Source organism: Catharus ustulatus, chromosome 1, assembly GCF_009819885.2.
Source record: "Catharus ustulatus isolate bCatUst1 chromosome 1, bCatUst1.pri.v2, whole genome shotgun sequence".
Taxonomy (NCBI): domain Eukaryota; kingdom Metazoa; phylum Chordata; class Aves; order Passeriformes; family Turdidae; genus Catharus; species Catharus ustulatus.
The window spans coordinates 14,583,353-14,611,310 of record NC_046221.1 but is presented as its reverse complement, the minus strand read 5'-3'; the positions used below and the strand labels follow the sequence as shown (position 1 = coordinate 14,611,310).

Here is a 27,958-nt window from a genome sequence, read left to right as displayed (position 1 = left end):
GACTAACCATTTCCCATTTCTCTATCATCTGTGCATTTTGTTTGCACAATATCTTCCAGACATTTGATAATATATGCACCTAAGAGATCACAGATATCTCTTGTACACACTCATATTTGTTTTAGAACATGCACTGACCCGAGACAATAATCATAAAAGAGGTGGGTTTTTAGGATGATTGAAGGGAGAGTCAGAACACCTTCATCTTCATTCTGCACAGTGAGGATGGACAAACAGAAACTGGGCCTGGAGGTGACTATAATATGAATCATAGAAATTTGCAAGTATATTGAAAAGTAGCATGAAATTAATATGAATGTCTCTATTTCTTTGGTAAAGCAAGCACCAAAACATCAGAACAAGTTTCTTCAATATGGTGATTTATATGACATCTACTGGGACATGTCCTGTTTGCTCACATAAATGCAAAAAGAAAGAAGACATGTCATGGCCTTTTTGTTAAAATGTATATTCAGATAATAAATATGATTTTTCCAAATAAGAAACAATATGAAAAGTACTCAAGGTTTGCTGCAGGCATAATGGTGTCAATAATAATAACTGTAATAATTCTTACTAGCACTTCTGATGATGGCTTCCTCCAGCTCATTTCAGGGTTCTGTCAGGTTTCATTAATATACTCACTAAGCCTCCTTCTGTATTAAAAGCAGACTATGATTTTGGGTCATCCTTCATGCTGCCTGTCATGGACATAAGTATGCTTGTTGCTGAGAAAAATACTTAACAAACCATCTAAAGTAATGGTTAGAAATGTGTGTGAAGTTATAAAATAAAGCTGTAAGTTTCAGAAGTTTGAGATTTCCTGGAGAGAATTGAGCTGCAGTTCTGAAATAGATGCTTTTTATTCACAGAGTCACAAGAGAATAAAACTGTAGGTAGAACAAATCTCTGAGAAGAAAACCTTCAGCTTTATGTGAAGTTACACACATAGATCAGAACAAAACCAAAACACAAAAAGAAGTGGGAAAATGAATAGATTGTGAGGTGGGTGACTATAGGCCTGAACTGCAGCACTGTAGGAAACACTATAATTACCTTGTAGAGCCAGAGCAAAACCAATTTAAGAAGCAAATTTAGCAGGCCTATAAAAATCCAGGTTGAATTCTTAGTTCTAGACTCTGAATAAAGACATGACTAGACCCAAGGCTACATAAGTATGAGAGTAGGATAAAGCTTCTTCAAGGCATATCATGAATCTGGAGGCAGCAGTGGCTGACACAGTGATGAAGGATCCAGTGCTCTACCTACCTTCAAACTACATATTTGCATCCTCTGTCAAACCCAAGCCAGTGCTTTTTGAGACCCCTTCTATAGCCTAAGGGGTGGAATTTTGCTTCTGCTTGCTCACTAGCAGGGGGACAATGCTTCCAGAGGTCAAAACAAACTATGATAACAGTGAGTCAAAGCAGTTGAGATCCTTGGCCTTGGTAAAACCAAGCAAAGCCACAATTAGTTTGCCCATAATTAGAAATTATTAGGAGTTTGTTCAAATTTTATTTTATTCTTCTAAAATATAGGCCCTTAAATCCAAGCTATTAATTTAAGTTATTGTACAGACAAGAGAAACTGGGGCAGTAAAAGGAAAATTAACCTCATCAGGCAGGTGTTTGAAATAGTGAATGTAACTCACACTTTGGAGGTGGAGCCCAACATAGCCAGCGACAGACAAGCTGGACACTACTCTTGAAGACTAATTGACCACATTTTTCTTATCCGTGTTATTAATTGGATATTAATGATTACCCGTACTTTTGATATTGATAAAAAAATCCAGCAACTGCTCTGAAAAATGCAAGAGACAGAGCTGGCAATAAAGGTGCTTGACAAAGACAGGGGTTCGGAACCACCTGTGGGCACAGCAGCTGTAACAGCTCCTGTCTGTGAGGCTGGAAAGTACATTTTCTGTATCTTTTAATGTTGCTTAGCTTTACAGGACCATGAACTATAATCCTGTAGGGACTACCACAATATAAACATTAAATACAAATTCATTTATCTCAAAGTAAATTATATGCATAAAACAGTAGAGCAAAATATTTACTAAACATTAAAGACTTTCTCAAATCTGAGTTAGGAAGTGAACTAAAAGAGCAGAGAGAACAGCCTGAAAACATTTCTGCTTGTAGTGAAGGTCTTTCCATTTCTAAATGCATTACACCATCAGAAGGAATCCACAAGCCTGACTAAAACCTTCAGATATTAAATAACTGCATACACCTTTACTTTTAGGCAAACACTCTGTTTTTGCACTTCTCGTGCTCCTTCACTTTCTGATGTAGAACCACAGCTGCATCTCAGCAGATAAGTACATACATGTGCTTTCTATACTTAATACACGAACAATGTGACATTGATTAAATGGTTAAATCTATTGTTAATCAGCAGCAGCTCTGAAGAAAGTTGGCAACAGGGTTGAAAGCTCTGTTGCACTGATGTCTAATGAAGTGCCTCCAGCAAGTTTGTGTCCATATGAAACCACAAAGGTCAGGCTTGTGTTGAGCTCTACACTGTATTTGAAACCCAGAAGAAACAGCAATCTATAATTAAAGTTCACAGCCTGTGTGAAATGAGACTTGATTAAGATTATACAAGTTGTTAGTTCTGAATTGGTTCTTCATGTGAAAAGAACAAAACTCACCACATATAACTCTTCAGTATAAAAAGCAGTGAAATCTCCTCATGCATTTAAAGCAGTGCTTAGCATTGTAATAAAAGGCATGGTTCAGTTATAATGTGGGGTCAGTAATGCAAGGAGCAAGAAGTATAGCGTTAAATTAAAGAAAATGAGAGATATGACTGACTATCAGTTTAGCACTATTACTCATGATGAGAAGTAAAATGAAGTTCATGACCCCATCTACTCTGCCTCTACTCTCTGCTCCTTCGTGTCCTTCATCAGGAGGCACTTCCTCAAGGAGATTCATAAATCCCTGGTTTTCTCCAATGCTTTGGCAGACACATTCTCACTCTTCTAACCACCATACTTCTGTAAACAGAGAAAGAAAAGCTGCTACTCTGAGGCAAGTTACTACATCTTCTAGTTGTGAGATGTTTGGTATTTTTCTCTTAAACCATATGGTGACATCCTCACAGCATTTTTTTCAGTCTGTCTAGTGCTGCACACATTTGCATACTGTACACCCCACAGAAAACCAAACAGCCCTCATATTAAGTTATAATGATTATTATAATGCATATAACCTATCTATTACCCATAGTAATAAGCTGGTAATGGTTTATTTCACTTGGAGAGCAACCTGATCTTTCCCAGAAAGCAGCTAGGATTTAAGTTTTCATAAGCAGGACTACTAACAGGATCTTTGGTAAGACACTTACCCTATCGAGAAATCCATCTTTTGCAATAATGGCTATTAAGAGCCATAAACTAATTGTAGATAATGGCCTCCCATTCAGCAGCAGTAATTCAGCCACTTTATCAAGATATATGGCTTTAAGTTGACCACTTAAAGACCTCAGTACGCATGAAGAAAAGGGTATAGATTGTGAAAAGACTTGTTAAAAGTAGCAAAGATGATCCTTAGTCACCTAGAGACTATGGCAGCGAAATAAGAATCCAGATTTCAGGTGAACTTTCAGTGACCTCCTCTCACAAACAAGATAGTGATGCAAAAAAACCATTGAGCCAGGAGAGGCTCTGTCAGCAGAGCAGCATCAGCTGAGGCAATGGAGATCTGGTCCCACACTGGGCTTCCCAAGCTGGTGAATGGAGATGGGGTGCCCTGCACCACACAAGACAGAGCCTGGGGAAATGTGACTTAATTGGCAGCCCTCATCTTAAGAAGAAAGGCCGAAGAAATGCAAAAGGAAGATAATGTGATGTAGGGATGAAAAATGCATTTGAAATGCAGGTTATGAGTACAAAGTGGTATCATTCCTGTGTTATAATAACTGTTTGGAGAGCATGCAAAGGGCTTGGTGTTGAGGGCCAGTGTTGTTTCACATGAAGAGTCATGGTACCAGCTTCTCCTTGCCTCAGTCTCAGAGATGCATGGCTGTGAGGAGAGGGTCCAAAGTGATGCAGGGTCCCCAGGTAGGTGCAAAGGAAAGCTGCTTCATTCCAAAAAATGAGGCCTTTTAAAGCAATTAGCTGGTTATCAGGTACACGCTTTTAAGTCATAACTAACATAATTCACCCAACCACCATACACCACCATGTAAACACACGATGGTGATGTAACTTCTTTTTCTACCTCTAATTCAGCTGAGTCACTTTCCCACAGTCCTTTCCTGCTTAGCTGAAGCAGCAAGCCTGAGCCATGATTTTACCGCCTTTCCTTTGCAAGGTTTTACCTGTATGCAACACGTGGTGACTCTAGAATAAACTCATGGATAAGTCCATGTGAGCTGTAGGTGGGACTGAGTTGTAGTTCAGTTAATTCCTTGTTTTGCCTCCCATCTTTTGAAGACTGAAACTATCAGAATCAAGAGAAACTAATAGAACCAAGATTAAGAAGGTCCTTTCTGATTTGATCTTCGCACCAAGTGTTTTCCTGCTTTTCTTCCTTTTTGTCAGCCATGCTTGGGGTAAAACCTATACTTGCCTACTTTGATACTCCTGTGTTCTCATCGCTTTGCACACTTGTTAACCCTTTCCAGATGTTACAGGCTAATTTTCAGAAAGTTCCAGTGTCTGTCTCGTTACTGCTTCACAGATATCTCAAATACTACATTCAACCAGTCTGGTGACTTTCCTCTTCACTCCACAAAAACAAATTTTAAAATAAAAAGAAATTTGTATTTCATTACATATTCAATGGATTTTTTTCAGTCGTGTAAATAGAAGTTGGATAGAGCTATCTTTCTTTTGTGTTGTTAGTTTTGTTTTTATTGATGATAGTGCTATCATCATATCAACATAGATTAACAGGTTAAAAGTAGAGAAAGATGAAACACTGTGGTCTACTTAGTAGTCTCAAAAGGCAAAATGAGAATGATCCACTGACCCACTCTGGTATGCTCACAGTGATGAAGCTAGTAAGTAAATATTTAGTAAGAATATTGATATCAATATTTAATTAATGCAAAGATATCAGGCATGATGTTGAAAGCATTGAGGCTCCCTGAAAGGTAGATTATTTATTAAAGATGTAGTGTCTGGGTCTCTGACATGGAGCACACATCCCCGGCAGGGATGTGGAAGAGGAGGTGTGGGACAAAGTGGGCTCTTTCTCTTCTGACATGGCATGTGTGGCATTGGGTGGCTTATTTCATACTATTCATTCTTTTGTGATGCATAGGGAAATGTTATAAAAGTATCTGAGCAGTGAAGGAAGAATAAATTGCACTACATAAGGATATATTAATAGCAGAAAACAGTATAAAACCACACTAGCCTGTAGTTCAGCCCAGGTAATTTAGTTTGAAACAAGTGGCATAAACCAATATGTTGCAGAGGAAAGGGAATAAAGGTGAAAATATTTCAAGATGAAAATGATGCATGAAGAATGCCAGTCTTACAGCCCTGAGATGCTGCCTGGATCTTCAAAGCCACATCCACACCCATTGCCTCTCTGAGTGTAGTATTCCACCGTTTAGGTTCAGCTGACAGATGAGTTGGTCCCCCCACTCCTTTCTTCCACATCTGTGTGTTTAAAAAGTGCCTGGCAGATGCCAGAGATATTTTTATATTGCAGATATTTTTTTTAGAACTGAGAGGCTGAGTTTTCTTTTTTTATTCTGTCAGGGAAAAATGAAGTAATTGAAATGAAGGGAGTTTCCTGGTAATTCTCTTAGCAGCTCCTGTCACCAGAAGTACTTGTTTCCTTAGGCAAGCCCTTTATCCTCCAGACTCTCAACATCAAATCCCTCAGTCTTCCTCATGGCAGCAGCTGACAAACCCTGCAAACCCTGTCCTTTACCTTCTACCCTTGAGAGAAACACCTGACCTCTCTCTGGTGCCAACAGTGCTCCAGTAAGACTGCAATTCCTTTTTCTATTCAGACGCACCTCACCCACTATGGAAACACAACTATCTGTAATAAAATACAGCGCATGGTGCACAGTGATGCAGTACAATGACAGGGACATGAATCAAATGTCTGAGACATGAGTAAAAACAATGTAAATTTAAATAGGAGAATATGATTATTGAAGATGGAATTAGGTTTGGACACACAATAAGACTCCATCCATCTGTGAAAAATGCCAGAAGATTTTTTTAATGAGATTTTCTGTTAGAAACATTGAGACACCATCAGTCCTGAGGTGATAAGATTAGAACTTGATTGTGTATAGCTATGAGAATGGAAATGTATATAGAGAACTGACCTACTGTGGAAAAGCAATTAGGGACTACAGGGGGACTAATCAGCAAATACAACAGCTACACAACATATTCCATAGCAAAAAAAAAAATAGAAAAATCAGGCATACTCTGTTATAATTTAACAGACACTTGTAGATAAAATTGTAGTTATGGGTGACTTGAGGCATAAAATGATATAAAATAGGAAATTAAAGCTCTAATAAATTAATGTTGCTTGAACCAATATGCTGTTAGGCATAATGTATTGCAAAGGACAGGACAATTAAGGAATGGGAAGGGAATTAATTCTGGGATGTAATGTCCAGATCTGAAAATCCAACCCAACTTTGACATTTGACTTTGGCAAAGCAGCTTAGAAGACTTGACTTGGGAACAGACTAGTTGTACATCTGAAAAGACTTGTGAGGGTCAAAATTCTGGCTGTATTAGTTGGCACCTGTCAGGTCTTCATCTGTCTCATCAAAGGTAGGTTCTGAGGCTGGAGGAGCTCCATCTCCACCAGGGCTGGCAGCTTGGCTGCAGAGGGCAGGCAGGCACAGATGGGCACTGCTGTCATTTCCATGCTGCTCATGGGCCTCACCCAAGCAGTGCCAGCAGTGCTGCCCCCACCCTCTCTGCATCTGCCTTTTGCTGTGCTACTTTATATTCTGCCAAAAGGAAAGGAAATGGGACTGGTCACATAGTTGGTGGATCTGGGATGGTACATTTGGTTGGAAAAATAATAAAGACCCCTCTTACACACCATGACCCTCGTAGCCAGGCACTTCTGGCACTGTTTGTCTGTAGCTGACCCATCTGTTGTTTCCACCTGCTCCTCCTTTTCTTCAAGTTTACAAGTTAGGTTCTGAAAAGTAATTCAGATCCCATTACACCATTTTTTTTCTTGCTTTATGCAGCCTATTTAGTGTGGAAAACTGAAAGTTTAGTGCCAAGCACTTGTTAGCTTCTAGACTAATTTTCCCTGAGTGAAAGAAAGAGAATTTTCTTAACTTTAAATACTTGTCTCTCTTTCCTGAACTCCATCCTCAACAGATTCACTTTATAGATTTACCTTTTTCACTGATCAATTCCACTGCCATTTATTTTCCCTTGAAGAGCCCTGTGGCTGGTTATCACAGAAGCAATCAGAATGCAATGAAGTACACCTCTAAGGAATTTGGCTGTAGTGGTTCTGTGGACAGCAACTTTCACAACCACCTTTTGGGAGCAGTCCCTACTCTGAGTAGGGATTTTTCTCAGGTGCTTGCTGGAGTTCCATCTCATATTTTAAACAGGTACACACAGCACTGCTCTCTTGAGGAGACAAGATTCAACACACTCCGTTCAAGTGTTAACAATGATCAAATATATGGTAATAAGTACGGTATTTTTCCCATGAGTAGTAAAGTAGCTGAAGTAAAATGTTTATACTCCAGCTAATGACATACTGACAGTCTGTGCTTTGTTCATGCATGCAATGTAAAGAAAAGATTTGTCAGAATTTAATGTGCAGAGTGCTGAGCATTAAAAGGAAACAAAACAGGTAATTACTGCATAAAGCAGCAAATGTTAAATCTAAAGGTTCTGATCTGGATGCAAGCTTCCTCAAGGTCTCTGTGCATATGACCATGTGTTCCACAGGTGAGTTCAGCACCCAGCTGATACCAAACCAGGCCCAAGAGCCTACCCTGCTGCATTTGCTCCCATCATCAACTTGTGCTCTCCCTTGGGAAACTTGGCCATGGTTGGGTAAGTCCTGATGACTCCCCTGGAAATTTGCAGGGAGCTTATCAGTGCAAACCTCACCACAGGAGCAGAGACTTAGTGCAGGAACACATCAAAAATGGGCAGCACTTGGCAGTAAATCTCACCCCTCCCCAAGGGGGGTGTAACCTGCACAGGGGCAGCCCTTGGCAAGGGGCAGTGGTGGCAAATTTGTCCTCTTAAATCCCCGCAGTTTGGCTAAAAGCAAACAGCATAGCTGTTATGGGAGTGTATTCCAGCAAGGGAAGAAAATGGGACAGGCAAAGGTGAATGCTTCTGTCCTAAACAATGAACAAACCCACCAGGGTGTCTGTTGGAGCTGCTTACTAACAAATATAATTGTGATTGAAACACTGTGCTTGTTGCAAGATGCTAAATAAAACCATCCATTTAATAATACCAATCCATTTTAGTATAATAAAATACATCAGCTATGGGATATTTTATGAAAATGTTTAATTCAACTGTTTCTTTGGAATGTAGTAGTCATAGTTTGGAAATTTAAGTTACAGTTCAGTTCTATGTGGTTTTTTTTATGCTACTCAGTGTCTGAGAATACAAATGTCATTTAAAGTTAAGGCTTCGCTGTTCATTTTGAAACAACAATTTACAAGTGTCATATTGTCATAGAAAATAAAAATTTCTGTAAAAAAAATTTGCACAAAGTTTTATGATGGTACAAAACATGAAGCAATAATATACCAGTAAAATGAAATCATTTTACTACAGAAGATTTTTATAGTTTTTCAATAAAGAAAAAAATATGTTATTTTACACTTTAAAAATTATGAAACAATCTAAAACAATATAAACTGAACATTTTGTAACACTGCCTTTACAAATTAATAACTTTATAAACATATAATTCTTTTAAATATATTTATCAGTGCAAGATACTTTTCAATGTAAAGTTGCAGTATCATTTTTCCTTTATTGAAGGGCAACTTTAATTCTATTACCTTCAGAGAAATCAAATCTTCAGTGCTAGATCCTCATTATCATAGTAATGTCTGAAGACCACAAAGGAGATAATTTTTTTTTTATGTTCGCTATTCTCAGTATGTTAAAAGAAGGAAAAACCCACCAACTACCAGCTTTTCTGTTCAAATAGATCAAGACCCAGAGCTGGTCTGGAATCTATTGAAATCAGTGGGAATATTTCAAAAGGTTTTGGGCTTGGGCTCCCCAATGGGATTTTCTCTTCAAGGCAATATAAGCATGTCACTCTTAGTCAAGTTACTGGACTAAAAGTTTTTTCAGCTAAGGAGAAAAGACCCTTAATTCCTGGCTCACACAGTGGTGGTGTGCTGAAAATAGTTTTGAAAAATCCTTTTCTTCTTTGGGTTAATTAACTGGCTGCTGCAATGCCATTGTGGTCAAATTACAGTGTTAGACACCAATGAAAATTTCTACTTCTGACAAAGTGAGTCTGTTGCTTGGGACATCTCATGGACTAACTTTTAGGCAAAACTTTCAGGCCTTAGGTGCACTGTCTCACCTTTTGGAGGACCCAAGTTTGAGAGGCTGGGGAGGTAGTTCTTCCATTAATCTCAGGTTTGATGACCTGAAATGGGTGTTTGGGTTTTCCTCATAGTCATTGCCTTTAGGACCCCTCTGAAGTAGCAACTGTCCATTTTTTTTTTCTGTTGGGTCTTCCTTTAAAAGATTTTCAACTTCAAACCTCATTTTCATCTACTGTCTCCCTAATTTTTCTTCAATTTCTGGGTTACTGGTGGATTTTCTACCTATTTTTTTATTTTATAATTCATACTATAGTATAGTTCATACTTCAAAACATTTGGTGTATAAATAGGGGTGGATTCTGTTGCTCCAAGTAATTCAAGGCTGAATTAGCCCTTCTTTAATCCTAGCCCTGGACAGGATATTTCATTGCTCTTCTACAAAAGCAATTTTGGAAAAGAGTAACTCAGAAAGTCCCAATCACTTCCCTGACTCTACTCAGGAAATTCAATGAGGAAAAAGTTGAGTTCAGCACTTGGTAGGATGTTCCTTTCCCCACGCTTGCACTGTTCTTCTCTGCTGGTTGGTGGATACCCTGGGGAAGGTTGAAGCTGCCCCCCAGTAATGGCTGTGCTGTGTCACAGCAGAAACCCAGGGGCTCCCCTTGCACCTGCAGGAGGGGAGTGACCCTTCTGCTCCCTCACTGCCTTGTATGGACCTCTGTGGGAAACACGCTCTTGTTTCTTTTTACCCTGTTGGACCAGCTGCATAGGCTGTTGACTATTATTTGACCAATAGTATTTGCCCTAAAATATTAAAAAATTGCCACATCATTGTCAATCACATTTTTCTGACAGCTTAGAGTACTCAGTTCTCTGCATTGGTCACTGCCCGCACTTGTGGTCAAAAAGAAACCTCCTGGTATGAAATGCCAATTGGATATAACATGATGGTAAGAACATACCCTACATACATTGTGGGATTTCATTCTGCCCTCAGTACCCACCGGTAAGCCCAATTAGCATTGATTAGCATGAAAATACATGGTTACTGAGAGAACAGAACTCGAGTTCAGGTAGGGGCAAGAGGAGGAAAGTTTCTCGTTTTAAAGGCAATCTTTTCTGTAAGGGAAGCGTTTTCCCCAGTGTAATTAACAGGCAAGCTGCTCAGGATAAAAGACATGTTCCATGACATCAGGAAAAAAGATACTGTCACTTTATGCTGTTAAGAAGAAACCCAAAGTTCGACTTTGGAGGATAAAGTTAAGAATTTTCCCTTACTTTTTAACACAAACTCTAATAAAATCCTTTGCCATTACCAGCAAGTTAAAGCTGAAGTTTTCTTTCCTTGGCAATGGCAAATGCTTATGCAACCTACTCAGAGAGACAAAGAGAGAGAGAAAGAGAAAAGGAAGGGAGAGAGATTTTACATTTGAAAATACATTCTATATGAAAGAACAATAAAAGGGGATATTGCAGCTTTATACAAAAGGGTCAAGAGACATGAAGTTGAAATACAGAAAGCAGAACAATCAAGCCAGGTTGTCAAATCTGATTAGCCCTTGCCTTGGCTGAGGCTGTTTTCTTACACTAAAATATACTTTTCTTTTAGTCAGTAAGCCATCAGAATATGATTAAAGACAAGGGCGTAACTGCAGAGAAGCTGTAGTTAATGTTAACACAATGAGAAGCAGTACAAACAAAAAGGCACTTGAGAGGACATACACTAGCCAGTGCCAAGGACTTTTTTTGTTTCGTTTTTAGGCAGTACACTTGGTTACCAGTTGTGTCTGATGATGGCACATACTCTTTTATGGAGTTCACAAGCACAAAATTTAGTACAACACTGAAAAACATCAATAAAATTTGACTGTATTGCTTCGTAAACAGAGCTGACACGCTATATCGGTACTGATGCAGCAGTACTTTCAAAAACATCCTAACCCTTCTTTGCCTATGCACAACACGAGCAATTATACACAAATACAGGTGCAGAAGTCCACTAAATTGCTGTTACTCCAATATTTTCTGGGCACTGAGCTACAGACAGCATGTCCATCCAAAGGACCCCACTGAATACATTTTGTGACAGCATCTTGGATTTTGCACAGTAAAAACAAAATTATCCATTAACGGAAAACAAAAGAGAGGGAGAGAAAGAAAGACAAAATGAATTATAAGTCAATCATACTTGGTCTCAACACCAGCATTCGATTATTTCAAATAAAACCAACAGAAAAAGCAGACTGTACATGATTCAGGTTGTTAACACAGATTGTTGTCCATGTTCATCGGTTACACACTCATTGAAGCTCCTGAGAAAAGCTTGGCTCAGTGTCATCAATGCACTTTTCAGCCTGTACAGTAAAAGATCAACAGTTCCCCAGCACGACCGAGCTATGTCCTTCCATCCCGATTCTCTGACTTCTCCAGTTGCTTTACGCCTTCATGCTTCCGAGTATGAATTCTGTGTATTTAGTTTATCTTTTTTCAGTTTTACGCCATCCACCAGTTCAAAGTTATAGTTCTCCAGTGCAGACAAGTTCCTCTCTGACATCCCATTGTGCCAACAGGCACAGTACAGAACAACTCCACAGATGGCTCCTAAAAGCACCCCGAGTGCACTCATGGCTATGATGGTAATGAGGATTGGATCTAGGGTCTTCAGGACATTGCCTGGCTTCCTGGAGATGTTGTCATCATAGTCGTCACCTCTACGGTATGGAGGTGTAAACCCTGAAATGGAATAAAGAATTGCAAAATTTTCAGAGCTGATCCTAGTTTGAACTTTGTTTCATGAATTGGAAATTTTTTAATGTAAATTTTTAACGTATTTAAAAACCTAGTTTCTTAAGGTGGTCATAAATAGCTGAAAACTGTAATATGGCCCAAATAGCTGTGGATTTTTTCCAGATTGTTCTCCAATCTGCTGCTCTGACTCTTCTTGGATGAAATGGGAGTCTTGGGAGTGAATAATGAGGCCTATATTTTGCTATGGTGCCGTATATAGATCAAAAATGTTAATCCTACTCAGCTCAGTGTGAGAGGTTAGAGTCTTACACATTGGTTGGGAATAGCCAGCCATTTTATTTCAACTTCAATGACTTTACGATTGCATCTTGAAGTGCAAATAGTGGCAGAACTGACACAGAAGAGCACTCTGCCCTCTTGTGTAAAATATTCATGGGTATCATAATGTTTTCTCTCAATTTTTTTAGTTTATGAAAATGATCCAAAAGCAACAAACCCTGTAATTGTTTCTGGAAAAGCCAAAAAGTCTTTTTGGACAAACTCACTCTCTTTCACTGAAATCAATTACAGCAATCCTGTTGACTGTAACAGAAAAAATTAAGCTCATTGCCTGAAAAAATGCAAGTATATTTTATTATTGGAACAATATGACAATTATGATCCATTTAATGATCCATTTACCGTTATCATCATTGGAAATGATAATGCTTTGCTAGACTGGTCATAAAATGGCATTTTCAGCCAGGTCTGTGAAACATTTAACCTGAAGAATTTTGAGCCTAATTACTGAGGCACAGTGCAAGTCATAAATTGGAAGATATGATGATAGGGCTTTTTTCAGCAGTGGACAAGCCTTCTAGGTGCCAAAATATTCAGGGGCTATAATGTGCTTGCATGTATGTGAATATAATGTAACAAATTAGGCATATGAAATTTGAAATGTTTGAGATAGGTACAAATAATAAAAAGTGCATATGTCCACATGACATGGAAGAATAAAACTATTGCAACCTTCAAATAAATGTAAGTCTTCTCATCCAGAAAAAATCAAAACATCTTAATACAATATGCAGTTAGAGAAAAAATCTATAAATAAATAAATAGAATGCAAAAATTCACATTAAAATACACATTAAAATTCATTTCCTTTAAAAAAATTACACAGTTTTTACCTGTTTGATTACTTTCTGGGTCTTCTTCTTCATCTATTTCATTCTCGACATCAGTTGATTCTAATGAAGCAAAAGAATTGACATTGATTATTAGGGTTACAAACACTGATTGACTATCATGCTGGCAATAATGGTATAGCAGATTTTCCTGTGTCAGAGCATCATTATGGCAGCTTGACAGAGCTGTTCATTATAATGGGCTCTGAAAATTAATGGAGAAAAAAAGAAACATTAAAAAACTCCTCTCCGCCCAGTCTTGGCACAGTTTTACTTATCAGCAGGGGTTTTCCATGCCTGGGAAAGAGAAATCAGTGTGGTGAATTAGCATCTCATTCACTGTATTTACAATTTTGGAGCCCAATTCCATAACACTTCATCAGCATAGGCATAGTTAATCACAAGAATAGTTTCACTGACTGCAGTGAGACCACTTGTGTTTGGATTTCAGGCTGAGCTTTTGGGTTTAGCTCCCTCAGGCAGAAATCTTTGCTCAACATTTGGTTTGAACAACCAAAACACGGAGGTAGGAAAGAAGTTCTTTTCCTTTCTCATGCTGGAGTCAATTAAATACAGTCACTGTGGTCTCAACACCTCTCTTGGCACTGGGGACACTGCAGGAGGACTAAGCAGTGTGTCCTGCCTCCCTTTCCTGCCAGCTGCCCCTCTGGTGGTATTTGATGAACTCCAGGGGCTGTACCATGTGGTAAAAAGAGATTTTACAGTTTCCTCATCCTGCTGTGAAATTACCACGTAGCTGAATATTGTTATGCTACCCTTAAAAGGATGTTAGCTACAAAAGGTGAGGAACACCCTCTACTATTGCTCTTAGTTGTATTGTTAACTCACACAGAATAAATTTATCTTCTAAATGTTAAGAGTTCTCATTTCTATTCCATCTTTAATATAAAAATAATTGCTTCATCTCTGCTATGAAGGACAGTGTTCTGTTGCTTGTGTTTATCTGGGACTGCTGCTGCCAAATTACGTGCGGTATGCAATGTACACATGATCAACAGTGGCTGGAATAACTCAAGACTGGCCAGGAATAAAAGGGCTCAAAGAGCATCTCAGGAATAGCCTGGCTCAGATATGGGAAAGGCCATGTCCTAAAGTTGCTTTGTGTCCCACATGTCTGGGAGCTGACGACTACAGCAAATGAGCCACAGCAAACTCAGAACGACAGGACAGCAGAGACAGAGCAGGGGCATTTTCACCCTGCCTGCTTACCCTGTAAGGGTTTGATATGGTCCTTTAAAAAAATTTAAGAAGGCTTTGTAGTAAGTGATCTAAAAAGGGTGAAGAAATAAAATTGGATTTTGTGCATTAGTTAAAACAGGGTCCTGCAATAGGAAAAGCAGAGAAATTTAAAGAGGGCAGCAATATGAAATGCAGGGAGAGATGTGAGAATGTGAATGTGCTGTGACCCATGTCAGTAGGATGCCAATTCTGCTGCCATACCAAGGTGACACCCGTGGCACTTACTATGAATAAAGTTACGGGCTGAATCAGGATATTTTCAGTGGAAACATAGCTAATAATTACCTATCCCTTTCTCACAAATAAAACCAGCTATCAAAACAAAATAAACAATGTTTTGAGAATTCTCTGTTTTGCTTGTCGCACTTACTTCGGCAATCCTCTTGTGCTATGTGATTGTCAATTTTAATATCATCCACGGCAATTCCTCCAGTTCCTTTTCCAATTTCTCCCTCAATAACCACCTGGAAAAACAAGATAGCGTTCACATTGTTTTCATGTTAGCACACAACTGCAGCAGTCAGAATTTCTTAATTACTTGTTAAAACACATCTTCACTTGCCATGATGTCACATTTGTGCTTCGATTGTGGCCTGAAAATCTGCATTGCCTGCCTTTATGAACTTATACAGGGAAATGTAAGTTATGTACTGTCATGACTTTATGAAAGCCTTTTACATCAGCAAAACTGTGGCAGAGGCAGTTTTGTGACTGATGATAAATGATTTATAAAGTGTTTATTTGGTGTCTGATAAGAAAGTGTGTATCACAGTAGTCTGAGATACCATGAAATATTTCATTATTATTAGTCACAGCAAGCATAACTCATCTGCAGGTGTAATATTGTCCACATAAATCCCTCAGCACACCTTTTACCGCGGTGTATAAAACATGGCCAGCTGGCCTTGGCCGTGGTGGTGCAGCGAGGAACAGCCAAGCTCACCTGGTAGTGTTTCACAGACTTGTGCAGAAGAACACGCCCTTCCTTCCAGTAGTTTGCCTGGTGCCCACTCAGGCTCCACAGCACCTGGTCGTACTCATCCGGCTTTTGGTAGCGCAGTTTGATCTTCAGGGTGCCCACGTGGGCCCCGGCCATGTGGTACCAGAAGGTCATGCAGTGGGCAGAGTTCTGCGAGTAAATCACGGGGCTCAGCAGCCGGGCAACTTTGCCTTTCTGGCTTTCATCAGCTTGTGAGTAAAGGAAATTGCCATCTCCTACTGTGACAGAAGGACTGTGTTAGGAACAGCCACCAGCTTTAATTTTCTCATTAACATAAGAATCCCCGACCACCCCCGATCTTTTGGTTTCTTTCCATGCTGATGGGTCAAGCATCACAAACAAGAGAGTTGGAGGGTGTTGGTTTGGGAGGTCTAGGAAAGCTGATATGCTTTAAGAAGAGGGTCACAAAGCTGATCAGAGGCTGGAGTAACTCTCCTATGAGGGTTACTCAGCCTGGAGAAGAGAAGGCTCTGGGGAGACCTTATTGCAGCCTTTCAACCACTAAAGAGGACTTAAAGATGAGGACTAACTTTTTAATAGGGCCCACAGTGACAGCCTAAAGGGTGATTGTTTTATGAAAGAGAGTAGATTCAGACTAGATATAAGGAAGAAATTTGGTGGATGGTGATTCATCAACACAGGTTGTCTAGAGAGGAAGCAGACACCCCATCTCCAGAAACATTCAAGGTCAGGTTTGAAGATGTCCCTGGTCACTGCAGGGAGGTTGGACCAGATGACCTTTAAAGGTTCTGTCCAACCCAAGCACTTCTGTTATTCCACACTTTTTTCTGGCCATGTCCTCGGATGCTCACTGGGATGCTTTGTGCCAAGAGTGAACCCTAACAACATGCTTACCACATGAAACACACAAGGCATTTGCTTTTGCTAAGGGAAGGAGGCACAAGCATGTTTGGTGAGACAGCATTATGTGCTCCATTAGTCAGTGTGCACCTCCTGAAAACAGTCAGCCCTGGTTCAGCAGGCTAAAGAGAAATCCCTGGGGCCCATTCTATGTTAATTGTGCAAAGAGCTATTAAAAAAAAATCTCTGTTTGAAGTAATCTGTGCTCAAAGGGAAAGATTAGAATGGAAGAATGCTGAAGGGTGAAATGGCTTTGAACAGCCGTGGTCAGAGATCAGGAACTAAGATTTAAAGAATGTTCCCAAATAGAGGTTGAGCATTGTCACAGATCGTGTAAGAGTTATGCCCTTGATTTTTGTAGCAATATATTGGGCTCCATATATTTGTGACCCCTTTCCTGAAAGAGTAAGATTATAGCTGATACTTTCTCAAGGGCATAATGGATTTATACACACTGAAATCTGAACACCTAATACCCTTAACTTAGAAGCTTACTTTCTTAATCTTGCTGAGAGAGAAGCATGTGGGAGTGTGATTAGTTTGGTAACAGAAAACTGCTAAGTAAGATACTGACTATAGAGAAGTGCTTCTGAATTACATCAGCTGCACATCCATTACAGTCAGCTTTTGAACAGTGTCTTTGCAGAGAGTCATGGTGGAAAAACACTAAGTTCATCCTGATGTGTGTAAGAACAGATTGTATGTGCAATGCACTCACACAGAAGGATGGAGTCAACATTTATTGACATCATCCTATTGAGAGTAAGAAGGATAAATGTAATAATAATAAATACTATTTCTCAAGCATTGCTAAAATAAGTATACACATCACTGTTTATACCAACACTTAAAAGAAAGCAAAGTAAAAAGAGCCAAAAGAACATGTTTTGGAAGGGTGGTGTTTTATCAGCATTAGTCTTTGCCTATATATAACACCCTTGAATTTCAAGTGAAAAAGTGTATAATTGAGAATAGTGCACAATTGCTGGATTGCAATGGTGTAGTCCTGCACTAATGAAGACAGGAAGATGAGCATTGCTACTCTGGTAAGCATAAGAAGGACAGAGTAGTGAGATGGGAGAAAGGAATGAAGAGGAGTGGGTTAAACCAAGCGGTTAGACCTAATAAATAAGAAAGGAACATATTTCTTCTAACATGACACAAGGTTGTTGTTTGTTGTTGTGTTTTTTTTTTTTTTTAAATTGGATCTTTCTGTGAGCAGTAGAGATATCCTGCTCAATATGCATGTCGAAGAATTTTATAGGAGAAGATGATATTAAATTGTAAAAAAAAATTCAGGCTTTTTTCTTTCTGTCTTTCTGCAGTAACATCCTGTCCAGCTTCTTAAACAGGAATGCTTATGTCTATATGTTCTTTCTAACTTTGCTTCTGTGTGGAGCAGCACAACGTGCAAATCTCATCAAAGAATGGTAATAGGGAAATCCAGGGGGAGAAAAAAAGGAAAATAATCTCAGCATTAGTATGGCTGTCTGAGTTGGAAGACCTAGCACTGGCCAGATTTCATCACAAGATATACAATTTGAAGTGACATCCAGTGTATCCTGCCGTCTTCAAGCAATTGCTGTTGAAGATTACTTCTGTATATTTTTTTCAGCCTTACACATGTGTCTGAGAGAAAGATACGCCTGGGAATTATTTACTGTGGTTTTCCCAACACATAGGGTGGCCTTGCTGTGAGCCTGTGGGTTTGTTTGGGACATCAGTGCCATTCAGACTGCTCATGGTCTGTGTTCACACCCACCTCACTGGCAGGTGAATTGCAAACCCGGCAGGTGAAGGCACTCTTAAGAGTTCAAGGAAGATTTTGGAAAACATTGAAAGTGCAGTAGAAGAAAAAGGGGCTGCCTGTAAGATTTACTAAAGCTACAACTCATGGAACAAATAAGATTTCTGTACTAGCAATGCTCAGTGGAAACAACAAAATCTCATTTGAAGAATATAATTTCTTCATCTCCTGATTGAAGACAGGTTCTCTCTCTATAATCCTTGATGGCAAAGTGCAGATAGCTCTCATTTTCAGAATATTATTGCAGTGCCAGGTCAGGAACTCTGTCTTCATTGTCTTAATTAGAGCTTTACTTATGCATGCCTTTTAGATTTTGTCAGTCTCTGGCTAACATAGCTTTTAACCTCCTTTCAATGTCAGATCCTACTGAGCCATTTCACTTTACTCTACATCAATTTTTCCACCATTACAGCCTTCACTTCAGCTAACTGCATTTAGTTAATTTGATGCCATTTATTTGTACAATGCCATTTATAGTCAAAGTATTACAAGTTTTTTTTCCCCTGAAACTACTGTACTTGTCTTAAGATTCAATTGAAAGTGTCTCAGAATTTAAAAAGTCCAATTTTGTCTAATTTCCTTGTCATTCTCATTAAGCAAAGGGTAGCAGACGTGGGAAGGGGGATTCATCTCAACCCATTTGATTAATCTGCACGTATACAAGCGAGAACAATAAAGTGAGAGGCTGTGCAGGTCACACAGTGCCCTCCCTTCTCCACTAGCCTGCAGCAAATTTATTGCCTAATTATGCTGAGCTATGAGTTAGTTACTACAAAACAAACCAATCAATTCCCCAGGGTGATATTTCTTGAAAAACTGTTTGTAAGCAGAAGATGGCTATAATCTCCAACTCCTGCTGGAACAGAGAGGGGCGTGGCAACACACTCATCTGGGAAGTTTCTCTTACATACAGTACTTCTCTATGGTGGGTAGTCCCTGTAACTACAAACAGGAATAGTGTGAGGTCATTAACTGACTGACTGTATTAGTTGGTCAGAGATATTTGTAAAATATTTGGTCATTCAGATGTTTTTTTTACCCCAGGTGATGATTACCCAAGGCAAGTCAGGGGAAGGGAATATCTTCAGTTCCTGTCAGGAAACAATCTTTATCCCCCAACAGAAGGGACAATTGCAGTCAATTGTGATTGCCTACAATGGATTAGGTTTACTAGAGAACCGTTTTTGTTACTTTATCTATTTTAGGTATAATTCACTCTCCTGTGATTTTGGAAGACGTTGGTATTGAACAAAACAATCTCATCCCTTGTAAAACAGCTACATCATGAACTCATGATTACCTGTGTGGTCTTGAATCGGCCCAGTTTTGCTCGTCAGGATTGCCCATCTTAAATCCACCTGGTTGTCATGCTCCCAGTGGCACAAAGTCTTTTGGGATCCCCAGCCAAAGCCACAGTTGTATAGTAGCAGCTCTGCAAAAAAAAAATGGAAAAGAGGGAATAAAATGTGATTACAATTTGGATTTTGTACTTCAAAACAAATACATACATGCATACATTTGACCATCAACATAACCATTCCTTCCTGAAACTCTGAAAAGCCATAGCAAGAATAGCCCTTCTGGGAAACAGATGAAAAAATCACTATTTTTTCTAAAAGATGTGGTTGCTTCTTGTCTCTTTATGACCCATGTTATGGTTTGGGTTTTTTTCCTGTGGTTAGATTAATTCTTCTAATTTTCCCTCATTTTCTGATAACTGTGTTGCAGCATATAAGACTCATAAAGAAAACTCTGGCTTATTATCAGATGTATTTTCTGGTTGTCAGTATCTCTGCACCACAATGGTGCCACAATTTGCAACTCACAACGAGATTTGGACAAAAATAAGAACAACCAGAAACATTAATGGAATGTCCTTGGCAGGAAAGGATTTCTGGTGAAGTCTACAGTCCTTGGCTTCAATAAGGAACTTTTTTTCAGCATCTTCCAGACAGATAAGCAGGCCCACAAGATGGCAGCATTGAAATGGACAAATTGAGAGGGAAAAGGGACAAATGTGGCTGATTGCCAAATGAACTCAAAATAAGCTTCAAAACAAGCTCTGCGTAAAATAAGGGAAGTCTGGTATTATGGTCAGGATGAGATCATATCTTGTTTTCAAGCTTCTTTTCAATTCTGCCCAAAGGTTTAATACATAGTAACTTATTTTCTTCAATAGAACTCAGAATTTCAATGGAAAGATTATACAAAGATAGCATATAAATCCTTTGCATTTCTTATTTTCAGAAGCAGTCTGAAATCTTCTGAGCATTTAGTTCCTAGCCCATTGGTATGAACTTTTATCTCACCTTGAGGAGTGACAACTCCCAGCAGAGCAACACCCTCCCAACAGCAATGTGACCAAATCTTGGAGTATTTTCTCAGGCATGACTCACGCCTTATTAAAGAAATAACTTAGGTTTACTTTAATGAAATGCTTTGTGCAAGTATGAACTAAGAACAAAGGACTCTGTGCTTCCATCAATATCAGCTCTGGGGGAAGAATTGTGTTTCTTGCCCATTATTAACAAAAAAAAGTCAGGAAAGATAATGCAACCCTTAGAATGTGCTTGCTTATTGTGGGAAAAAAATTAGAAATATGGGAAGTGTGTTGAGACCTGCAGTTGGCCAGACCTTTGAAGTGGAGCTCTTCCAGTCTGAAGAGGCAAAAACCTCCTCCACATACTGAGCTGCAAGGGAAGACTGGTAAGGCTTTTGAACTCACAACCCAGATTTTAATGGAAGGCAAACTAGAATAATAATTTTAACAACACAAAACCTCAGGTGAGTAGGTTGAGACAGAATGGATATAACAAGGGTTCATCTATCATTCTCTCCTTGCCTGCTGTGTCCTTGTTTGGCAGGCCCTTGCTCCCAGACACAGTTTTTTCTCAACTCACTGGATTCCTGCATTGTGGCCACCGTGCCCTCTCCCTGCTGGCCCCTAGAAAATTTCATTCTGTCAGCAGAGATATCTGAGCCTGTGGCAGCTCCTGCCCCTCTGCTCTGTCAGTGGCTCGGCTGTGCTGTGATGTCTCTCTGCACTGAGCCCTCATTCTTCACTCCTTTCTTTCATCCTCCCCATCCCGTCTGCCTCCCCCCTCTCTCCTGCTGGCCTCCAGAGGGGTCTACTCCACACTGTCACGAATGCAGCATCCTAGTTGGGAACAAATGAATTCAACAGATAATATCTGGCACAGGACTTCAATGTGGAGGAAAGATGTTTCCTGGAGCACCCTAGCCCTTTCTAGGAAAAAAGCAGATTGTGGTGAATAATCTCTCTTTGGGCTCAAAATATTGAAGAAGCAGATCTCAGTCGATGCACACATGACTGCAGAAAGGCAATCCATTATGTCTCTTTCTTCAATATATGAGGTATTTTTTTCTAGACAATGGGGCCCTGATCAAAGACATCTTGCCCAAAAGGGGACATCTGAAAATCAAGGGGGATTTTAAAAGAAACAGAGTGACATTGCAATGAATTAAAGAGTTTAAGATTGTGAAAAATAGCCTTCCATTGTCAAGGAGGCCTAGGGAGAGCTATATTGCATGGCTTTGACATCAGAGCCATGAGGCAGAACTTTAGGAAAGGTTTTAGAAAATGTAGAACAAAATTAATCTTATTAATCCCAAAGGATTATATCACGTGAAGTAGTGATAGCCTGGGTGGTATTCAAATCACAAGAAAGGAGAACAGTGGTAGATAGATCACATCCATCTGAAGATACCACACAGCATAAATGAGCACGTAGCACAAAGACAGGACTGGTATTGTTCAACTCTGAATAAAAATAAATAGCAGAATACATAGGAGAAGTATGTAAATGAGTGATGAATCCAGAGACTTAGAACAGAACAATATTCTGGTTTCTCCGTTTCACAGCCTAAGTAAAGTGAGATAACCAGTGAAGTTCAGTGTGGGTCAAAGGAAAAAATTCTCATATGATGTGAGTGGTGCTTGCTCCCTTGAATGCTGCTAAGATTGACCACAATTCAAAGAGAACTGGACACTGACAAGGAAAACATCCAGAATTTAATTGTTAATTCTAAAGTGCAGGAAGTGACAAAAGCCTTTTACTTCATGCTCTGATGACAGTTCTGAACACTGGGATCAGAAGGAGAGTTTCAAACCAGCTAAATTTCACAGCTCCATCTAATAAATACTTTCTTACACTTTCATTTGAAATATATAGTCCAGGAAATTGGCAGAGAGCCTAAGTCTGATATGCTTTGGCCATGCCTGTGTTCCTTGGCTTCAGACTCAGAGACAGCATGGTGTAGCATAAAAATGAACTTGTTTTCCACGCAGAAGTAGAGTCCACTGAAACTGAGGAGAATTTGACCAGTAACCTGCACACAGTTAGCTGTTTCTTGCTAGGTTCCCATTGTTTTCTTAAAAGTTATTGTGTTACTATATTCCTTAGACAATCACAGCAATGGGATTGAAGGTCAAAGGCAAGGCATTTCAGAGTGCTCTTATTTTATGAGCTTCTTAAACATGCCATTTCTTATTGCCTATTCTTATGTCTCTTCCAGTACTTCTCCCAGGGACCCATAAAAAACGGAAAAATAGGTCTGCTAGCCAATTAATAATGGACACTTGTAGCATCAGGATAGGTTCATTATGGTTCAGTATGGACAATGGATTTGCCCTAGAAAAGACAGACTAGTTCAGCCCTTCTATTAAAGGTCCCAGGGGGCTGATACAGTAGCTCACAGCAAGCTAAGGCAATCTGTCCTCTTCTTTGTCCTTGCACTACGGCTTGGCAGCTCTGGTGGAAGGAAGGAAACTAGGGACGAGTAGCAATTGTTGGGCTCCCTCTGCAGTGCTGGCCCATTCCCATGCTAGGATAATTCTCCTGCCAATAGGTGATTGATCTCTGGGTTTGTGTGTATGGAGAGGACAAAGAAAACCAGCTATTATGTAATCAAATAGCAGCAGCTCAGATGAGAATCTGAGAGGGAGGTGTGACGAAATCCCATATGCCTTTTTCAAAATGTAGGGTACGTGATACTGAATTAAAACAGATTTATCCTCTCAAAGAATAACCAACAGCTGTACTTTTTGACCACATCTTGCTCACAGCTGGGACCATTACTGCACATGAACAAGAAAGTAATTTGAAAATCTAGTTGAGTGAGTTTCTTGTGAGTCCATTAATCTTTCGTGGCCCACAGACTTTGACATATTTTTATAACTCCTCCAACAAGAGGCAAGAAGAAGCATGATGGCATTAAAGATGATATGAAAGTGCTCTCTAAGATGCTCTTGCCAAAGGGTAAATCAACATTAAAATAGGAAATTATAAACATAATCTGGACCACTTCAAAGTAGTATATTTGGTCTGATTCATATTTGCATTTCACACCTTTTTATACCATTAATGCTGGCATCACAGGATAATCTTAAATGATAGTAAATGATAATTTAACAGCCTTAACATCCCTTTACTGATACAAAGTTGCTCCAGCATGCATGAGAATCAGATCTATTCTACCTTTAAATTATTTCTTAGCAGAGATTTTAACTTCAGGTTTTTTTAGTTATAGTTTTCTGAAACAGCTATTATATGTATGAAAAACAAGGTACCTCTCAGAGCAGTCTGCTTTATGAAGGACTCGGATTACACACTGAGAGCACGTAATGTAAATGAACAGCTTTCTCTGTATGTAAATAGCCAAGAGACAAGCATTTCAAATAGTCCTTCAGAACTGAAAAAGATGTGCTCAAAAAGACTACATGTTAGAAAGTCTTAGGGCTGAGGACTGAGGTATTTACCTTGACAGATGGATTTGTAAAAGGTATCCTTTAAGTTTGAGGAGGAAAGTAGAGCCTCTCTTAAAAAAAAAACAAACCCAAACCTTTAAACATTTTTTGCAGTTTGAAAAAATGATTCTTTTTTATTTTCTTTCAATTCAGTCCCCTTGAAATGAACTGTAAAGGACTCCTTGATGGAACAGCTTGTTTATACATGGAGGCTTTCCAGCTATTTGCTCTTAACTGTTTCCATAGTGTATGAAAGCTGGTTGGAATAGGATAATCTCAGGCTTTCACACACACAAGCATGTTAGTCTGGGATAACAAGATTAGGGATATTTGCAGGCTGGAATGCAGGCAGTAGGACAGCAGTACTGGCACCTATTTCAGAGTACCTGTGCCATGGCAGGTGCGGCTGCTGGGAGGGCTGGACAGTTCTGTCCCCAGCCACTGTGGCACAAGCTGCTGTGGCCACCACTGGCACCATGCAGGGTCACCCCTGGAGCCTGCAAACTGATCTGGAGCAGCTCCTTGGCTTGGAGCTCATCATTTACCTCATGGTGCATTAACGTCTTAAGGTAAACCAGGCCTTAAAGGGAATTAAGGCCAAAGCTGAAGGCTCAGTCTTTGATGTGTTAAATTCCTACCTTGTTCAGCTTGAGAAGAGCAGAAGGAGTGCACTTATCCTAAGGCAGCAGAGGGCCAGGGGCCCCCAAGCAGCCCTGGAACTTCAAGGGCAGTTTAAACCACGTTATTTGTGGCTGACAGAGCAGACTCACTCCTGGCCCTGCTCCGTGTGCTTCACTGGCACTCGGGTCCAGCCATGTCCTTTCGGCAGAAGGAAATGTTTTTACCACCTCCATGCCAGGAGGGGTTTCCCCATGCTGAGAGAAAATCCTGTCTGCCCCTTTTTGGGAATTTTTGGCTGGTTTTCAGTGAGCGATTATGAGGCAGCTGGAAAACTTTATGTCTTAAACTGGAAATTCTGGAAACCTTATTCTTATTTATTAGCGTCTGGCTGATCTCTATCTACGATCTTTGTAATGTGCTGCCATGTGGGAGCCTGCAGTTTGGGATGTGAACTCATCCCTCATTCCCCGGAAGGAAACAGTTCCTACCAGCACAATGCCGGGAAGTAACACTGGCATGCTCTGAACAGAGCCTCAGAAACTCTTTTAACAGAGAAAAAACTTGGCACATCACGGCGTAAGCAAAGGTGGTGCAGGAGGGAAGTAAGGAGAGAAAATGAGGATATCTTAATGTCTGGTAGGAGCAGTCAGTCTGTTACTGGAGAGCCCCGCCCAAGCCAAGGGGATTAAACAGAGCCTGCCAAGCAGCTGGCACTGCTCAGGAGGGACCGAAACTGCACCGCACAGAGGCACCTCCTACAGCTACAATTTGTTTAAATGCAAGAAGATCGTTTAAAAAATCCTTAATGTCATCAAAACAGAAACCTAACAGACAAATTCAGGCATAAAAATTAAAATGCTTTGCTGTAAATCCACAGCACAGAATCTTTTCTTCCTCTGCATCCCCAGCCGCTTTGCAGAACTGTGAGCCAGCAGCAGTCCAGCCCTTCAGCAGCGCTGACTGTGAAGAGGAGGGTGGAGAGGTGTCCCCACAAGGGGGACTGGCAGTGACTGACTCACTGTTGTGTTTCTGATTGCACTGGAGCTCCATGATCCACCTCTGCTCATAAAGCAGGGCAGAGGTAAAAATAGTGTATGCTGACTTAGCCAGCTGGGTGACCCTGGAGACAAATTCTGAGCAGAGTAAAAGCATTGGCCTCTGCAATATCTGAGCACAGAGCCTGAGAGTGGGAACAACGTCTGAGCTAAGTCAGCTCTATCTCTTAATCAGATCAACACCGTCAGTGTCCTTTAGGAAATTTTTTGCATTATTAGTCCCTTTCTTTCACTTGAAGCAAGACTGGATTGTGTCACATGGTTGAGGAAACAATGATAAACACTTACCCACCCTGTTAATAAATCACTTGCAAGACTGTGCCTGACTGTGCTTTAATGGAGGAAATGGGAGTAACTGAAAATTGACCTCTTTACTGCTCCACAATTATTGATGCAAAGGATTTTTAACTGTTGCTTATAGTTCTTGGAGTTTGGGTTTTCTGCCCAAATCCATCTTCTCCCCCACTCCCAGTAAACTGTATAGGATATTAAAAAAATGGTATGAAAGCTGAGGAAGCCACAAACTAAGGAATTTAAAAGCTGCTAGCTATTGTATTAAGTAACAAGGACCTGCTGCCAGTGACAACTTGGTTTTCCCTTTTCAAGTTCATGGTAGCAGTTTATGTAACTGCATTTCAAGAAAACTTGATAGAAAACAATATTGTAAAACAGCCAGCTCCCTGGTGGAAAGGAACTGGCAAATTTTACTTGTCTTAGTTTTGTAAAACCATGGATATAAATAGTGAGTGGGCCTGTGTGGCTGTTTTTGTTTTCCTGGAGTTTGCAAACACACTTTGTGTCATTGACATGCCACATTTAAACAGTGCACTGTGTGATTAAGTTAGTTTAATTTTGTCAGCACTTGGCATTTGCTGATGCAGAAGGAAATCTTGTTCTCTGCTGTATCTACATGTGGATGAAAGGAATAAAATATTTACTGCACAGAGCTAAGAGACCAGATGCTTCTTTACTTCAGAGACTTTAAGGAACGGTAAGTCAGGAAGTGCTGCAATTCATTATTTTGTCTCTGGCATGAAATTTGGGTATGGAATTTATTGTGGTTTTAATAAGAATTTTTTTTACCTGGTTGTAATGTATTGTCAATTACTGTCGGCTTTTCTGTATTCAGCACTGTAGTCCCACCTGGAAAAGAAATTATGCGTATCATGATACATGTGACACAACAAAGGACACAGCAGTCATTAGGAATAGCCTATATATAAACCTGAAATATTACTGTCTTTATTAGACATGTAGGTAACTGAGCATGCAAGCTTAAGCATGAAAATATGACATTAGAAGTCTGGTTTCCTTTATCAAAAAAGAACACAAGAACTCTTCATTAAATAAAGCTGTGTACCTTTGGAGTCCTTGCAAACACCAACTAAATAATCCTCAACATTTCCCTGGGACTGTCCTTGGTTTATAGACACCGATTTGCTCCAAATCACATGGGAAGTGAGCAACTGGTCTTTATGGCATCTCCTAAGAGTCACTGTTTTGTTGATTTACCCATGACCTGTTGTTTCTTATATCAGGGATGTGAGGTAAAACTGGGACCTGCTTCCCTGTATGTTGTTTATAGCTGTGTTGTGAGACCAACTCAGAGAGGTGCATGGGAATTCCAGACTTTAGGATCTAGTCTAAGGTAGGCTTCACTTCTGTCTCAAAGTGAAGGAAAAATTAAGAACTTCCCCTTTGTCCTTTTCTTCATGCAGATAAACAAGAGGTGAGTGGGGTCATGGCCCTCTCCTAGGCTTACTAATTGATATTTTTAAAATACTTGACTTTTTAAAGCAAGCCTCATATTCATAAGGAAACAAAAAGGAAATTAGTACAATTATAAATGCACGGTGGGGTGCTGATTACCAGTCAATGGCTCCTCTTTTCTTTTCTCCAGCAAGCAAGTGCTTAAAGCATTATAGAAAGGATGACTATGATGACTTCCAATGAGAATGAATGCCCAAGCTGTATCAGCTTTATGTTTGTGAGAATGATCTGATGGGAAATGCTATGAACCACGCAAATAGAGTAGCTCTGTATGGGGTCCAAATAGAGCAGGAAGGAATTTGGCCTACAGCACAATTATAGTTAATTGCAAGGGAGGCTTCACTGTGGCACTCACATATGTGCAAGTGCTGTCAGGGAAGCGACTCC

General features: G+C 39.8%; 1 protein-coding gene across 4 annotated transcripts in view; it reads right to left on the bottom strand.

The window, feature by feature from the left end:
* Positions 1–8,489: 8,489 nt before the first annotated feature.
* Positions 8,490–27,958, bottom strand: part of NRP1 (neuropilin 1) — a 112,858-nt gene continuing 93,389 nt past the window's right edge. For 2 of the 4 annotated variants that reach the window (XM_042779370.1, XM_042779371.1), the window contains exons 13-18: positions 26,885–26,944; positions 19,659–19,790; positions 15,634–15,908; positions 15,061–15,154; positions 13,434–13,493; positions 8,490–12,246 (exon numbers count right to left, since the gene is read on the bottom strand). In XM_042779370.1, coding sequence (XP_042635304.1) covers positions 11,957–12,246; positions 13,434–13,493; positions 15,061–15,154; positions 15,634–15,908; positions 19,659–19,790; positions 26,885–26,944 — 911 coding nt within the window. In that variant the 3' untranslated portion in view covers positions 8,490–11,956. The remainder of the gene's footprint in view (positions 12,247–13,433; positions 13,494–15,060; positions 15,155–15,633; positions 15,909–19,658; positions 19,791–26,884; positions 26,945–27,958) is intronic. The other 2 variants (XM_033061702.2, XM_042779372.1) reach the window with 1 other exon arrangement.